Genomic DNA, 17,563 nt, shown 5'->3' with positions numbered 1-17,563 from the left:
ATACTTGTTTGCTTTGCATTTAAGGGCTGTACTTAAACACAAAATGGGCACTTGCTTTTCTCTCTACCCTGCAGAGAGATGAACAGTCCAGCCATGCCTGGACAGTGAAGCCGCAGCCCCTCCAGTATACAGAAATCTCCACATTCTGGGGAACAGCACAGCATTTGCTTCTGAGCCCTCCAAACCTTCCTGTGCGTTTCACAAGCGCGGAAATCGTAGCACAACACAAAGGCACATGGGGCCATCTTGGAGTTTAGTGTCTAGGGAATGACGAGAAAATGCTTGCAGACATTTAGCACAAGGGCAGCTTTTTTTCCTGAACATTTTTTTGGCAGTTGACTGATCTTACAGAATTTGCAGATAGTCAAGTGTATTGTGAGAATGCTAAACCTTGGCTATTGCTGAAGCTAAGCGTAAACACATCCCTGATAAAGCCAAAGGTCCAAAGGCTGCTTTCTTTTGAATACTGAGCTTCAAAGCCTAACTAGTGTTTTCTTTAAAATTGAATTAAGGGGCTGGAGAGAGGGCTCAGCGGTTAAGAGCACTGACTGCTCTTCCAGAGGTCCTGAGTTCAATTCCCAGCAGCCACATGGTGGCTCACAACCATATGTAGTGGGATCCGATGCCCTCTCCTGGTGTGTCTGAGGGCAGCAACAGTATACTCACATACATGAAATAAATAAATAATCCTTTAAAATCGAATCGAATGAAAGTCACAGAATGCATGTGAATGGGGACTCTTTTTAGCTTTCGAGAAAATTCTGGTTTGGTTTAAATGGTAATTATCCTGGTGACTGATCTGCTCAGGCATGTTTTAAAGGTTTTGCTCAGTGTTTAGATTGTCCTGTTGAGACTTGAGACAGGTTTCCGTTTCCTTACTTAGTCCAAACTGGCGCTACACTCACGATCCTCCTGCATCTGCCTCCCAAGTGCTAGGACCCAGATGTGAGCCACTGCCCTTGCTCCTTTGGTCTTTGTGCTATCCCCCACTTCCCTGTACCCAACAAAGCCCCCGTTCTTGCTCCATTGAAGACTTTTGGGGGGAAGAAGTCCTCATCTGGTTAGTAATCTTGGCTAGGAGAATGCTAGATGAGTTGTTTCTCAGCCATCAGTGCTAAGGGCCGAGAGTGAGAACTTTATGTGTGTGAGAGAGTTCATTCTCCGGCCAATAACAACAGCTAAACTCATTATTTAACATTTTGCTACAAAGGGCCTATTGAAGGCGTGCTGGACTGTATAGCAAAAAAAGTCTCTCTCTCTAGACCGGGGGGAAGACGTCTAGCTTTCTCTGACCCTGAGGTTCTTGTAATACAGCCAGACTGGCCCAAGTCACATGCTGCTGGTTCCTGTGGTTCTAATCCTGGATAGGAAATAAATAGACTGTGGTTTGTCCTGATAGGGTGAGGGCTAAGTCAACCCTTTCCCCACACGAGCGACTCAAAGAATGCTCTCTCAGCATCCTAGTCACACGCAGAGGCACAGAGGGCGGAACAGCTGTCCAAAGGATGTTACGGCTAACACAGTCTCAGGCCAGCAACGGCCACATGCTTCCCAAGGAGGCCCCCTCCCAGCTGCCTTCAGTGGTGCTCTGGGCCCATTTTAAATGAGAAGCTTTTCAAGTGTGCATGAGGAACAGTGACAGGAACCTGCCACCCGGATTCTCATCTCTATTCTGTCCCTTGGAGAAGCTGGTGACCAGCAGGAGTCTCTGCCACTGCCTATAAGCCTGGGAACAGGATTGCAGTGCCCATGCCTGGTTCCTGGGGATTCTGGCTGTGGGATGTGGGTCTTATTTCTTCCTATCTTCCTTTTTTTAAAAAAGATTTATTTATTTATTATATGTAAGTACACTGTTGCTGTCTTCAGACACACGAGAAGAGGGCATCAGATCCCATTACAGATGGTTGTGAGCCACCATGTGGTTGCTGGGATTTGAACTCAGGATCTTTGGAAGAGCAATCAGTGCTCTTAACCGCTGAGCCATCTCACCAGCCCACATTCAAACCACAGGAGATGTAACATATCGTATGGCATAGCATGTACTCGTTGGTGCTAGAAATAGAACTCTGTGAAGGAGAAGGTCGAACTGGGGAGTGGGGGATGGAGAGTGGCTCAGCAGTTAGGAGCACTTGCTGCTGGTGCAGAGGACAAAACAACAACAACAACAACAACACTACCCAAACCGGTTCAGTGTGAGTGTCGTGTATCTATAATCCCAGCACTTGGGAGTTTGAGGGAGAAAGATCATGAGCTTGTAGCTAGCTGCACAGCTAGATTTTGGCTCAAAAAGAAGCCATTGGTTGGCGGAGGGGGCGGTGGGGAGGGACTTATATTCAACATTTCAGAAAAGAGAATGGAAGGAAATTCGTGTGATAAGGAAGAGATAAGCACAGATGTTAAAAATATTAAATTCGGTTTTTCCTTTCTCAGTCCCGGCTCCCAGAGTGACGACTCTAAGACTAATTGGTTATTATTAAATGCCTAGGCCAAAAGCTTTGGCTCAATCTCTGACGAGCTCGTAACTTATTTAACCATTTAATCTATTCTATGTTTACCCCTTAGTTACCTCTCCTTTAGTCCCGGCTGCTCCTTCCCTCTCGTCTCCTCGCATCCCCCTCAATGTCTCTCCGAGTTCCTCTACCTACTGGTTTACTTTGGTCTCCTCTGTTTGTTTCCCATCTCATCTCTCTCTTCCTATCTTTAAAACGCTTAATATTTCAGTTTGAAGAGAATGAGCTAAGCACTAACGACACCCTTGGGTTTTCTGATGATCTTTTACTCCACATAAATGGAGAAGAGCGGTCAGAGGCTTTGCCCTGACTCTTTCCTCTGGTCAACGGAGGGAGGGCCTTTCTCCCAGCTCTGTATCCGAATCCTACTCCAACTGTCAGGCTTGACTGTCTGTGAATTCAAGCACTTGATTGGCCAAACTCACTCCTCTGAAAATACTAGTTCAATGTACTTCATTTACATTGGCATTCAGGCAGCACGCACGCTATTGACAGGGCTAACTGGAGGATGAGTGATTACCTCTCGCCTAACACCTACTGTGTATACGTGTGGATGTTATGTTTAGTGTGCATTACAGTGGCTGCCTTCATGGCCTTTATTGATATTTAAAAGTAATACATTTAAAAAAACATGCCGAGACTATTTTTTAACTGAAGTCCCAGTGCTCCAGACATCTGTACATTTCTCCAAGATTTCAACTGCGGCTTATATAGGGAATTCATCAGTAACTTATTAAACACATGCATGTCTGTTCGTGGGTCTTTCTGACCGTACCACTAATTGCAGCATAACCTTCAGACACATCTCTTCCCGCTTATAATTGATTAGTAGGCAGTAAAGTAAAACCTACCATCTCTTGGGAGGCAAGCTAAGTAAAATGGGTGAAATCTCATGGTGGCACTTGAAGTCTTCCCTTTGGGAACCCAGCTAGATTGGAAAGGGCTGTATGAAGGGGTGAGGGCTGGCTTTGCTCTGCGCCCTGGCTATGTATTAGTTACTTTACTCGCGGCCGTAACAAAATGCCAGTCAGAAACAACCTCAGAGAGAAAGATTTATTTTAGCTCAGGGTTTCAGAGGGCTCAGTTCATGCGTTCGACTATAACATCGTGGTGGTAAGAGCGAACGGGTGAGGGATTTCTCCACCTCATGGCCAACGGGATGTGGAGCAGAATTGGAGTTAGAAGAGGGCACCAAAACAAGATGTGAGGCCCTAGAACATTCTATCAGCTGTGCCTTCCAGGGGTCAGAGAATCTGCAGGTGGCGGTTTGTGCTGCCAGCAACTGAGCCTCAAGTTAATCTCCTATGAACTGGTGTACCCTCTGGTACTAACTACCTCAGGGTTACTGTGAACATGGCTGAGTTTATGAACACAAGCTGTGTCAGACACATTGCCGGGGCCTAACTAACTATAAATATTACTTATCAAGAATTAGTCTTTATTGAATTATTACTGTTATTTTGTTACTGGAAAATTTGGGGAGTTCCACCACAGGAGTCACCTGTTACCAAGGAAATTGGCGCCTCTTTCCGGTTTCTTGGGCTTGTCAATGAAAGAATTTAAGAACAGACTCAGCAGAAATCCCAAGGACCATTTTATGAGAGTTTAAAAAGAAAAATGGCAGAGTAGCTACCTGTAAATCTCAGTCACTTCCCAGAGGAGGGAGTTGGGGAAGAGGCAGAGAGACAGCTGTGCCTTTTGTAGGCAGCCATGTTGAAGAAGCAGGGTGGGGGAGGGCCCTAGGTGGGAGAATTAACAACATACAAAGAAAGGGAGAGTCCAAAGTGTCCAGGAAAGCCTGCCCAAGCTTTGTCAAAGTGTCTGGAAAACGGACAAAGGTAAAAAGGAGAAAAAGGAAAAGTTATACAGGCTTTCTAGGTAGGAAAAAAAAAATTATCTCAAAGGGATAACTATCCCTCCCATCTCTTTCATGGGGCTTATTATAAATCACCCTTCCCGAGGCATGGTCTTTCAGCTAAGTGATTGACCAGCAAATTGTACTTTTTGTTACATTTCCACCCCCGCCACAGAAACATCTTTCCTTTAAATGGCCTTATCTGGGCTAAGCACACAGTCATTGAGGAATGTCCGGAGAGTTCAGTAGTCAAGACGGCTAGGTGGTTAAGAGCATGTAGCCGTCTTGCTGAGGGCTAGTTCTGTACCCACTACCCACAGCATGTGACTCACCTGTTATCACCGGTAACTCCAGCTCCAGGGGATCTGGGCTCCGTGAGCATCTGAGCTCACACGTAAACAATACTCCTTTCCCTGCAGCATGTATACATATACATGCTTAAATATAAATCACTTATCAGATGCACTGAGACTGGGGAACAGACATAACCTATTTTCTTTTTTCTTTCTTTCTTTCTTTTTTTTAACCAGGATAATCTAGAGACCCATTTTTAAAGTGGTTCCTCAGAAGGGATGAAAACTGGGAGTTCTGGTCACACCAGATAGGGTGTGCACTTAGGGGAGATAAGAAACCAAACCTCCCTTATCGCATCCTTGTCTAGGACCAGGGTCCTTCCCGGAAGTACTTTTGGGGTTAGTGCCTCTAAAGTATCTACAGTCCGTGTTTTCCCTTCCGTTTTTGTTTGTTTGTTTGTTGCTGTTTCGCTTTGTTTCTGCCCATGTTCTTTTGCTTGTCCTAACTCTTTGCTGGCACAGGCGAGGCTTCTTCTTACCCCTGGTACAATGGTAAATGTGGCAAAAGCAGGGTTAGGCTGTTGTTCATCCCCATCCTGGTACCCAAGTCTGTAGCCCTTGTGCACTGTTCCTTGTTTCTAAACACCGAGGTCACAAGTTCCTGCGACCCCTTTGGGGGTAGGTAGAACGGTCCTTGATTTCAGCGGTTCAGTGAAGTTGGCCAGAACAGGCCTTCTGTTTTCCTTTTAATGTGTTTTCCACATCACCCCCAAATCCTCCCCAATTCTGGTTGTCTCTCCCAGTACTCTCCCTCCACCTCACCTGCTGCCTGATCCTTCTTATGCCCACCCACGCCCCCAATCCGCCTACAAAATCTATTCTATTTCCCATTTCCAGGGAGACTTATGCACCCCTTCCCTTTGAGTCCTCCTTGTTACTTAGCCTCTCAGGGTCTGTGGATTATCGTTCTGTGGTTATTCCTTACTTGGCAGCTCATGTCCCATTGTAAGTGAGTACATACCATGTTTGTCTTTCTGGGTCTGGGGTACTTCACTCAGGATGATTCTTTTTTCGCTGGTTCCATCCAGCTGTTTGCAAATTTCATGATGTCATTGTTTTTAACAGCTGAGGGCACGCATATCCTGAGAGGACTCTCTGTCCTGCTACAAGGACACATGTGAAGCCATGCTCATAGCAGTTTTATTCAGACTAGCCAGAAGCTGGAAACAACCTAGATGTTCCTTAACTGAAGAAAGGATAAAGAGGGCTCGGTTCTTTTTTTTTTTTTTTTTAATATTTATTTATTTATTTTATGTGTAAGTACATTATAGCTGCCTTCAGACGCACCAGAAGAGGGCATCAGAACTCATTACAGATGGTTGTGAGCCACCATGTGGTTGCTGGGATTTGAACTCAGGACCTCTGGAAGAGCAGTCGGTGCTCTTAACCACTGAGCCATCTCTCCAGCCCTGAGGGCTCGGTTCCTAACCAGTTTTCCAATGGTTGAATCTGGCTGAGCTGGTTCTTGTCTCTCAGACCCCAGCCTGTCATCTGTGTTGTTGTGAAGGTCAAGTCGTACTGTAGATTCGAACACCTTTGGTCAGAGTTGTGTTAGAACCCGCTATACAAAGCTCAGCCCCAGCAACTCCCACTGTGAAGTGCTTTCCTGACATGACACTTCCTGTTCTCAGTCCCAATTCCTCACCTTCCCAGAGTGCTCTCTGAGCCCACCTCTGTTATAGAATTATAGAATGTATGTCTGCATTCTGCCTTCACACATTACTGATAGGTTAGTTCTCTACCGGTGAAATGAGCCAATTCAAGACAGATTAGATTAGATTAAATGCAGGTTTATTGGGAAGCTGCTCTTGGATGAGTTCACTAGACCAGGGACCAAGGCCAGGAAAGTCACCATGGAAAGGGAGGGGAAAGAGAGAAAGGGTGAGAGAGAAGAGGGTATAGGAGAGAGACTAGAAAAAGAGAGAGAGAGAGAGAGAGAAAGAGAGAGAGAGAGAGAGAGAGAGACCCCGAAGTGCCTGGATTATAGAGGAAAGAGCCTCTGGGGGAAGGACAGACCAGCCTGGAAAGTTCAGGGTTGGGGGCAGGGTATGCCAAGTGGGCACTGAGGATGCTGGGAGAACCTGGAGGCCAGATCTGCTTTGATGTACAAAATATTCACCTCAGTCCCTTGTTTGGTCAGAAACCAAGCAATTAGATGCTCTTCGTTTTAAATTTAAGAAACATCTGTGCTATTTAGACTTGGGCAGAACTCATATTGCACATGGGTATTGTGGCTTGGTGTACTTTTCTGACCACCGTGTCTGCAGGTGTCTCCCATGGGTCTGTGTTCTTCCTACCAAGTTAAAACAGGAATGGTTTCAGGACTAAATACGTTGTTCTATGGAGAGAAGGAGTCCCCCATTTCTCCAGGAGCTTCCCTGAGGTCACAAGACCATGTTCTACATAGTAAGTGTCTGACACACAATGGGGCTTCACAGATGAAGCCATACTTGCTAGGAAATTCTTTTTGTTTGTTTGGGGTTTTCTTTGGAGGACAGTGTAAGATACTCTCTCCCTGTGTAGCACTGGCTGTTCTGGAATTCACTATGTTGACCAGGCTGGCCTCGAACTCACAGAGATCCACTTGCCTCTGCCTCCCACGTGCTGAGATTAAAGGCTTGTGCCACTGTGCCTGGCTCTGCTAGGAAATTCTTTAATAGCAGACTGCCAAAAGCCTTCAGGATTGAACCAATTTGAGGTTGTGAAGATTCAGGTTCCAGGAGAGGAGAACTATTTAAGAGCCACCAGCATCCTGCAAGTCCCACCACATAGGGTGCTATCCACTCCTATGTCCTAAGTGCTTTCTACCCAATCAGAGGCCCTTTTACTTTATTTTTCCACAGATGTTGTCTCCTATGAGAAGAAAGATTCTGACTAACCCCCATCACCATTCATCCGCTGTAGAAAGTTTTCTTTAAAAAGGAACAACCGTTTTTGTCATTTATAAAGCGGGGTTTTGTTTGTTTGTTTGTCTGTATTTGGTGACCGTTTAACTGCAGTGAACATTAGTTTACTATGACTTTAATTTTATAACCTAGGTAAATGGGCCATAAAGGAATGGAAGGTCATGAAATTGAAAGCTTGAAATATTCTTTGTATCATTTATATATCCAATATTCTTGTTAGAGGGAAATACATATACGTGTCTACAACCCTCTTATGTAAAACACCCTAGACTATAAATATGTAGAGTGCACAAGTTACTTTTCCTTTGCTGCAATAAATAATATTATATGTAATTAATATTGTGTGCACACCCAGAGAGGTTTTGCCATATTTTTGGAGGTCAAAGGACAACTTGACAGAGTAAGTTTTCCCCTTCTACTGTGTGAGTTGTCACTCACAAACTCAGGTCACCAAGCTTGGTGGCAAGTGGCTTTACTCACTGAGCTATCCCACCAGCCCTGAATCGGGAGACTTTTTTTTTTTTTTTTTTTTTTCCTTTTCTTTTTTTCGGAGCTGGGGACCGAACCCAGGGCCTTGCACTTGCTAGGCAAGTGCTCTCCCACTGAGCTAAATCCCCAACTCCGAATCGGGAGACTCTTAAGCCTGTGTAGTTAATTCCCTTATAAGAAGTTTTTAAAAAATGATCTATGAATCCAAATAACTCAAATTGTTTCTGAGATCTTCCCTCTCCAGCCCCTCCTGGAGTAACTATCTCCCGACCTGGTCTCTCTTTATATCTTCATGCTCTGGGCTTGAAATAAACCTGGTTTCAGCATCTGGGTCACGCCGTGAAGGGAGAGAGACCTGGATTTTGGTTTCGTACAGTATTTAAATCCTGCTAACGGAAGCCTTCTTCAGCATCCTGCGCAGGTCACAGCGTACCTTTGCAATCTGATGAGAACCGCGTGGTGCGGTGGCTGCATCCCGGAAGCCATCAGGTGGATGGGGTGTGGGACCTCTCCTGCCGACCCTCAGAGGCCGTGGATGTACTACACACCATCCTAGGTGTTTTGTGTTGAGGAATCACCATGTACATCTTAAGCTCTGTCCTATGGAGGGCGCCTTTGGAACGGACCGTTGCTCTTTTGGGTGGTGAAGAAGCAGAAGCCTGGGGCTGCTTCTTTGGGTCAGGGTTTTGTTGTTGACGTTGGTTTGGTTTGGCTTTTGTTTCTGTGTGTGGTCAGTCTGTCTGTGATAATAGATTTTGAGGCTTTGGTTTTCATGGCCTCCGTAACGCCTTTCAGCAGAGCTGTGCTTTCTGTATCGAATTCCCTCTTCACCCCATAAGACACACTTATGTCTGCGGTCGTCCGTCTTCTCGCCTGGCAGTGCCCTTGCTCTCAGCCTCTGAGCTGAGTCTGCCCCACGTTATCCCGGGCACTCCAGCTGGGTAGAGTTATCTTCTTCCCTTTATTATCTAGTGTCCCCAGGGATCAGTTATTGCTCACGGTGTCACCTGCTCAGCTGTGGGGCGTGTGACTCAGTTAATGAAGGGGAACATCTTCAAACTGGAACAGGAGCGTCATCCTGGAAGAAGGAGAAAAGGGTAAAGCAGCAGGTTTCAAGAACAGGGCCTTCGTTACAAACGCCTGCCTCTGGCTCACTTTGTGAGCCCACCACTTGGTGAGGCCCGACGCCGCACTATGTGTCTAGCTCTCCCGGAGGAGCTAATGAGGGTAGTTCAGTGGGTTAGTACATCCCAAGGAATGTTGGGGAGGTGGGGTGGCTTTTGGCATCGCATGTTAATAAAAGAGTCTTTTCCTTATAAAATGCTTCCAACGGGTAGGAATTGAGACGTACTTTGCTCAGATAGCTGACTCCACTATCCAGACCCATTAGATACGGGGGCCTCCTTCGTAACCCACCATCACAGTACCGTGCCTTCTGCCTTTCTGCCGAGGACGTTCTGGTAAAATTGTCAGCCCGCGTTATTACACGAAGTCTAACGTATTCCCAAGGAATCGGTGGCTGGTACTGTCCTTTGGGCCCTAGGAAGTACTCGTCTGGATGTTTGATCCACTCTGTGTTTTTATTCCCCGTGTAACCGGTGAGAACGCAGGAAAGACACAATGCCTGCATCCCCTAACCTTGTCCCGGAGTCTGAGCTCTCATTCATCATCGTTATGGTGGTTTTCTGCAGCCAGCAGACTTCACAGGGAAGCAAGCGCTGAAGCAGATTAAAGCCAAGGGGCTGAAGCGGAGACTGGTCTGCCTCACCTTGGCAACAGACGATGTGGATCCAGAGGGAAATGAAAGCGTTTGGTACAAGGGCAAGGTGAGTACCAGGGCCACCACATTGCCCACGACTGAGCTGCTCTGTACTTTACCAGGTGGCTTATTTTTTCGTTTATTTTTTTCTTCTCTAATTTATTCACTTATTGAAAGGATGGCACACTTGCTTTCTGAGCTGACATTATAGAAACAGAAAGTAATTCGGACAAGAAACCAAAATGCTGCTTTTTTCTTTTTCTTTTCTTTTTTTTTTTTTTTTTGCAAGCAGAAGAATCTATGTGCATTAAAAAAAATATAGCCAACAGCTTTTAAAAAAAAATACTGGGAAGCGATATATTTTTATATCCAAGAATACAAACAATGGCTTTTATAAGGATCTGGTGATCTGATTTAGTCTCTCAAGAATCTCTTTAAAAGATAGAATTGGGGCTGGAGAGATGGCTCAGTGGTTAAGAGCACTGACTGCTCTTCCAGAGGTCCTGAGTTCAAATCCCAGCAACCACATGGTGGCTCACAACCATCTGTAATGGGATCCGATGCCCTCTTCTGGTGTGTCTGAAGACAACCACAATGTATTCAAATATATAAATATAAATAAATCTTTTTTTAAAAAAAGATACAATTGGCATAGCACCCACAAATCCAAGTGAACACATCCCGACCAAGAGGCCTGCGGCTTAGAGGATGATTCGAGAATCAGCCGCCATCTGGTTCTTCAGGAACAGTGGCCATCTTCCAACTTTGCTTTGCTAATGTCATTCTGGGAGTTCGGTGTAACCAGAGTTAGTGGGACAGGCCATCCACAGCACCCCCTTCACTTCACCTTTTCTGTCCGCAAAGTCCAGTGGGACTCAGCATTCAGATGTGACTGCCGTGGGATGCTTGGTGAGGTGATGGGGAGAGAGAGAGCACTGGCCCTCTGAGGCTCCTCCAAAAGCTATTTATCCTGAACAGACACACAAACCAAGGCACAAGCCTTTTGACATAGAACCGATGTGGTTGACTTGCCCTCCACATCAGAGACTTTTCACGTGCGCTCCTTTAGTTTCACAGCATCCCTGCTAGATACATGTGACCATGAGGCTTTGGGACTTGGGGGGCGGGGTGTTAAATTCTTGAGTGGCTAGTGAATGGTGGATGGAGGGGAATTCAATCTCCTTGTACTGAGGCTTTGATTCTGGCCCCTTCCGGTGAAGAACACTCACTAATCCAGTTTGTGCTCCTCCTGTCCCTGCTTGCGTACCCCTAAAGTCACTTTGCAACTTAACTATGCCACAGCTCCCCATCTGGGCTGAAGCTCACAGGCTTACCCCAGACCTCCAGTTCCCTTCTGCCATACCAGCTCATTCTCCACTTCCTGGCTCAGTCACTGCTGAGCCGGCTCCTCTGTGTGAATTGTTCCTCGTGGCTTTCCCTACCTCCCTTCTTTCTCTACTTCCCTTCTTTCTCTACGCCCTCAGGCATGCGGTCTTTGCCCTTTAGAAGGAGGTGTGTTTATATTATTTTATGTGTACGAGTGTTTTGCTTGCCTGTATGTGTGTGTGTGTGTGTCACATGCATGCCTGGAACCTGCAGAAGTCAGAGGAGGGCTTTGGATCCCCTGGAAACGGGGTTACAGAGAGCCGTGAACCACCATACTGGGATTCAAACCCAGGACCTCTGCAAGAGCAACAAGTGCTCTTAGCCACTGAGCCATCTCTCCAGCTCGAGACTTTATTTCTTAATACACGTTCCTAGCTAGGAATTCTGGTAATCCCAGGATTCCGTAAACCAAAGCAGGAGGATTATCATGTTAAGGCCAGCCTGAGATATGCAGTGACTTTGAGAGCAGCCTTTTGTACCTGAGTTTGTATTTTTTTCTTTTGCTGTGATTTAAAGACAGGGTCTCATGTTAAACGGGCTGGCCTTGAACCTTCTCTGTAGCTGGGGATGACCTTGAACTTCTGATCCTCCTCCTTCCTTCCAAGTGCTGGCTGGTATTTCAGGGGCACGCCGCCATACCCTGCTCTATGCTGACCTAGGCGTGCAGCACACGGCTTTGTGCATGCTAAGCAGATGTTCTCATCCAATCACATCCCCAACCCAGTTCATCTTCTGTCTCTCTTACCACGTGCCAGCTGCCAATAGAGTTCTAAGCCTCCCTCTTGAAGTTCCTAACATGACCCTGTCCGCTCTTGGCGCTTAGTAGGGCCATCGTTTTTTTATCATGCTAGAGGTCCTCTTTCTTTCTTCTTTTTAGATCCTCATTTACATTGTCCCTTACAAATGTTTTTAAAAGTTTGAATTGCCATGCTAAGTATGCATATTTTTTGAGGGACGATGGGGACACTTTAATGCATGACACAATGTGTGGATCAGATCAAGGTGATTGGCATCTCCATTATGTCAGACATTATCATTTCTTTGTGTTGAGGGCATTTATTTTGGATTGTGGTTGTTGTTTGTGGTGGTGATGGCGTGTGTGTGTGTGTGTGTGTGTGTGTGCGTGTATGTGAGAGGGGGGGAGAGAGATACAGACAGAGACAGAGAGACAGAGAGACACAGAGAGAAGAGACTGACTGACTATGTAGACCTGGCTATGCCGGAATTTGCTATATAGACCAGCCAGACCATGCTTGCCTCTACTCCTGAGTGCTGGGATTAAAGGCGTGCATTACTGTGAAGGCAGTTGGAGCATTTAGAGCCCTCCCTACCATGGTTATAACCAAACATGAGAAGCTATCCCTCTTGGTCACATATATACTCTTTATATTTTAGAAGGCATATGTTTTGCTTTTCTGTTTCCCAACCTTGGTTTAATTTCCTATGCTTTTGATATTTGATATTCTATTCCTGCAAGCATGCCTAATGTTGGAGATAGAGAATAAGTTTACCTGCTTATTCAACACGTTTTTGCAGTTGACCGTGTGCCAGCAATGTTGTTGGCATAACAACAGATTAAACAGAAGAGATCCATTGTCTTTGCGGGCGCTTATACACCAGGAGAGAAGGGGTGGACCATGAGGAAACCCCACTAAATACATGCATATCAAGTGGTGATAGGAAATGTCCTTTGGAAATGTCCAAGCAGGGGCGGGGCGATGCCTAGGCTTAAGTATGGTTTAAGTTTTTAAAAACCAAGACATAAGGGCACTTTAGTTCTGAAAGACTAAGGCAGCAGAGGAAGTTTTTAGGAAGAGGTTTATGGGAAAGTGTAGAGTTCAGGAGGTAGTGGTCATTGTCATTATGGCTCTCCTCCTGGTCCTCCTCCTCCTCCTCCCCCTCCTTCTCCTCCTCCTCCTCCTCTTTCCCCTCCTCTCCCTCCTCCTCCTCTTCTTCCTCCTTCTCCTTCTCCTTCTCTGTTTACTAATTGCAATACATAAGGACAGTGAAGGAAGCACAGGTAACATGCAATTCTAAAGGGTATCACTCCTTGGAAAGGTCATTTCCCAAAGAGACAAATGAAGAAAGGCTAAAATAAATAAGAATTATGTACGCTGGAAAAAAAAACCAAGGTCAATGATCTTGTAAACAAAATATGAAGATCTACTAGGTAGGGGGCAGGACAAACATCCCTGTGTGCTCTGGGTGAGAAGGGATGGGTCAGATCGAGCCCAGAAGAATTGAGGTAGAACTATTTAGAAAATACTTTTTTTTTTACAGTAAAATATATAGATTTTATAAGGAAGATAAAAGGAAAGGCCAGGCTTTGAAACTATTACTGCCTGTTAACCCCTGAACCAGAAGGTAGAAATGAAAGTCAATACCAGCACAAGACAAAGGCCATTTAAAACTTAGCACTCCAAAGGAACAGTTTTGTTAGGTGACTAACTCAGAAATGACTGCAAGGAAGTTGCTGTGGGACATTAGCAGAGACGGGATGGCTGAAGTGACTAAAGGCTTATGACCAGTGAGTCAGGACAGAGGCACCCAGAGCTCTTCCTGTTCCTCAGGTCCCGAAGGCAAGCCAGTTTACCTCCCTCACCTACCACAGAAATCTCTGGTTTATAGGCTTCAGAATGAAACCAAAGTCACCAAGACACCCTTTAAACCCCTAGCCTCTTGGACCCAAATCCTTGTCCCACGTCACTAGACTCTGACCCGAGGGAGGAAAGGCAGCTTCAAAGCACGTGCTGCGTTCTGGCCGCCACCGTATGCAAGGTGAACACATTCAAGTCCTTTAACCAGCCAGTTCTCACAAGTTTAGATTCTCACGGAGAGCTTCTCCTCAGGGCTCTCAGATGAAGGACCCAGGCCTCAGCGATAAGGGTTAAGTTGATAAGCGTGTTAACATCTAAAAGACTAGAAGTGATGTAAAAGCTATGTCTGGGTGAGCAGACAGACTTGTGCTGGGAGAGTTGACACCAGCATGTGTAGTCCACAGTGCTGAACAGTGGGGCCAGAAGGAACAGCAGAATTTATGAGTGTGTGCGTGCGCGTGCTCATATCTACATTTCTTCTTTTTAAAAGAATTATTTATTTTATGTATATGAGAACATTGTAGCTGCCTTCAGACACACCAGAAGAGGGCATCGGATCCCATTACCGATGGTTGTGAGCCACCATGTGGTTGCTGGGATTTGAACTCAGGACCTCTGGAAGAGCAGTCAGTGCTCTTAACCACTGAGCCATCTCTCCAGCCCCATCCATTTCTTTATATATCACATTTTGCTTTTGCTGTTTTCTATTCTTTTTCCAGAGTTTTGGCTCAACGCTTTGTTCTGAATTCTGATTTCTTCCAAAAGAGATTTTTATTTTAAGTGTATGCCTGTTTGCCTCTGTGTATGCATGTGCACCATGTGTGCAGTGTCTAGGGACCTGAAGGGGCAACTGTTCTAGGAGCTGGAGTCATAGGTAGTCGTGAGTCACAGGACACGGGCGCCAGAACCCAGAAGCAAATGTTCTTAAACTGCTGGGCCATGCCTCCAGCCTGACATCCTGCCTCTATTTCAATGCCATCTTTTCCTTTAGATCCGGCGTTCAATAACTCTCTTATCTTCCAGTCAGACTTACTGCATAGGTTTTGCTGGGGTTTTGCTGCACGAGGCCTCTGTTTTCATCGCCTGGCTTTTGATTACTTGTGTGATCTTGTTCACACCCCAGTTACCTTGAAGCCTCCTCTGGCTTTGATGGTTCATGTCTTTGCTAACTGAGATACGGTGCAGTTTCACCCAACACGCTTTTATTGATTTATCTACTATATGCTGGTCATAGCCTTCTTTCCTTCTGGAAGTGTTCGCCTGCCATTTCAGCTAGCCCGATTCTACCTGCTTCCAAATTATAAAGTAAGTCTTTCATGTGATCTGCCATGGCTGTTTGGTTTTATTTTCTCATAGCTCTCTCTTCACCCCACCCTACCCTCCACCCCCAACTAAGCTGGAAGCTCTTGAAGGTAGGTCCCAGGACTCCTACGGATTTCTCCAGAGTCTAGGAAACAGGATAGAGCTAACTGTTAACAGTACACCCAACCTAGGTGCCTTATAATTGACAAGGTTGAAAATGCTCTCCCTCAGACACTTAATTCTTCAAGCGATAACAATGCTGGTAAAAATGTGAGAGGCAAAGACAGCCTCACACACCATTGGCGGAAAGCTTGACTCATCCAGCTACTATGTCCATCAGTGAGGAGGATCCTTAACAACTAAAACCAGAAAGCACAGCCACACCACTCCTGAGAACACACAAGGGAGTTCGACTCAGCCCACCACAGAGATGTCACAATGAGCAGTACTCACAGTAGCAGACGCGCGGGATCAACTGAGGTGTCCGTCAGAGGAGAGGCAAAGAACCCATAGTGCAAACATCCAACGGAGTTTTACTCGGCCATGACGAAGAATGGGCAGAACTGGGGATCACTGTGTTAAGTGACAGAAGCCAGCCCCGGAAAGACAATGTGACATGTTTGCTTTTATCTGTGGAACGTTGACTTTAAATTGTCTGTAGCTAAAACAGAAAGGTAGAGAGGAGACAATTTGAGAAGAGAGGGACCAGCAGGGAGAGGGAGAAGGGATGGGGTGAAGGACATGATGATACCCATAATTCTGCACAATGAGTAGCCAATAGATCCCCTCCCCATCGTGAACCAACTCTGTAGCTTGGGAAACATGTAGGGACTAGAGGCACATAAGTGACCATCAGGCTGATGTGCTGAGGATAGCTGGGTTGTTTGTTTGTTTGTTTGTTTTTTTCAGGTGATTGGCAACACAACATCTGGAAGCTACAGTTACAGCATCCAGAAGAGCCTGGCTTTTGCTTATGTCCCAGTCGAGCTCAGTGAAGTGGGACAACAAGTGGAGGTTGAACTACTGGGTAAAAATTACCCAGCAACCATTATACAGGAACCATTGGTACCCACAGAACCTACCAGAACCAGGCTTCAGAAAGATGGTAGGAAATCTTGACCAACAACCGAGGTGTAGCTGGCAGAACTGCTCTCGGATCCTGCTCCTACCAGGATAAAGGTAGCCAAGACGTCACTTCAGAATCACCAGAATCTAGATCAGTATCTTCGTAAAACCCTTTTCATTGTCTCCCACACACCAGGGTTTGATGAATTAATGAATTGCACTGTCCATTCAAAGGACTTTAAGATGAACACTTTTTATTAATTTTATTACTCTTTATTACTGGTGCTTGTGAAACCCAATCAGAGAAAACACTGGGCGTTTGCCAATGTGAAATCAGGATTCTAGTGGGATTAAAGGACTGTGATTCTAGGAACACGGGATGTGGCTGACAGCTGAGAACAAATGAATAAATTGTCTTTCACAAGAAACAGGTGCAATGACAGGGGCAGACTTGCTTCTTGGGAAATTTCACCTTAAGTGGAAAAGTGATAGATTTAACTTTTCATAATATGTCCATGATGGGAATAGTGTTTATTATCACTGTGTTACACACATGCAGTTCTCTCAGATGTTTACCAGTTTCCTAATGGCTCCTGCAGAAAGCAGCTTTAAGGACATTGTGGTTGCCTTTCCTAAGCTGCTGCTTGCTCAGGGCTTGCAGAGAGAAGAGTCTTCCCAAGGAAGCTAGACTTGTAAGTCGCCAGAAATGAAGCTGAAGACTAAATAGATTATGCCAGCACAAACACAGTTTGAATACTGAGTGGCTCCCCTTGAGAAGGAACTAATGGAAGCTGACATCACATTGTGCCCTTCTGAAGAGCTTTTCACAAAGCATTTGACAACACAGGTCAAACAGAGGCTTAAGAGCTGACAGGATTACCCTCAGCGCTGTGCGAGGCGAGGAAAAAGAAAAAAAGAAAAAGTTGGGAAATGGTCCTTTGATATACTTCTTAAAATCATTAGGGTTTAGTTGACTGAATAAATCAAAAGGGTCTTAAAGGTAGTTTATCTTTTATGATTAATTTGCACATCTTTGCTTCATGGTTTTGAACATTTTCTAGGTGTTAAAGAAAGCTGGACTTGAAGCTTTGTGAGGCTCTAAAGTGAGTCCTTACCCTGTAGGTTTTGAAACGACAGTAATTTTATATTTCATTGGAGTACTAAGGTCATCCCTCACCATTTGCTCCTTGGGTGTGTCCCCTTACACAAAGAGGAAATCCTTGGTTACAGATGCTTTCTGATTATCAGGAATATCATGGGGTTTGAGCCCCTTCGTGGGGACTGGAAGGCTGGCTTCCCGTCCTGTCTGTTGCCGATGGCCTCCGGAGGGTCACCCTCTGT

At 45.6% G+C, this 17,563-nt stretch overlaps 1 protein-coding gene across 1 annotated transcript in view; it reads left to right on the top strand.

The window, feature by feature from the left end:
• The window catches only part of Dmgdh (dimethylglycine dehydrogenase), a 73,633-nt gene extending 56,987 nt beyond the window's left edge, over window positions 1–16,646 (top strand). The window contains exons 15-16 of the mRNA XM_032896885.1: window positions 9,805–9,939; window positions 16,067–16,646. Of these exons, the coding sequence (XP_032752776.1) occupies window positions 9,805–9,939; window positions 16,067–16,276 (345 nt within the window). The 3' untranslated portion in view covers window positions 16,277–16,646. The remainder of the gene's footprint in view (window positions 1–9,804; window positions 9,940–16,066) is intronic.
• Window positions 16,647–17,563: the final 917 nt, after the last annotated feature.

This window comes from Rattus rattus, chromosome 3 (genome assembly GCF_011064425.1).
Source record: "Rattus rattus isolate New Zealand chromosome 3, Rrattus_CSIRO_v1, whole genome shotgun sequence".
NCBI classification, from domain to species: Eukaryota; Metazoa; Chordata; class Mammalia; order Rodentia; family Muridae; genus Rattus; species Rattus rattus.
The sequence above is the reverse complement of the archived record's forward strand: the minus strand, read 5'-3'. Positions and strand labels throughout refer to the sequence as shown.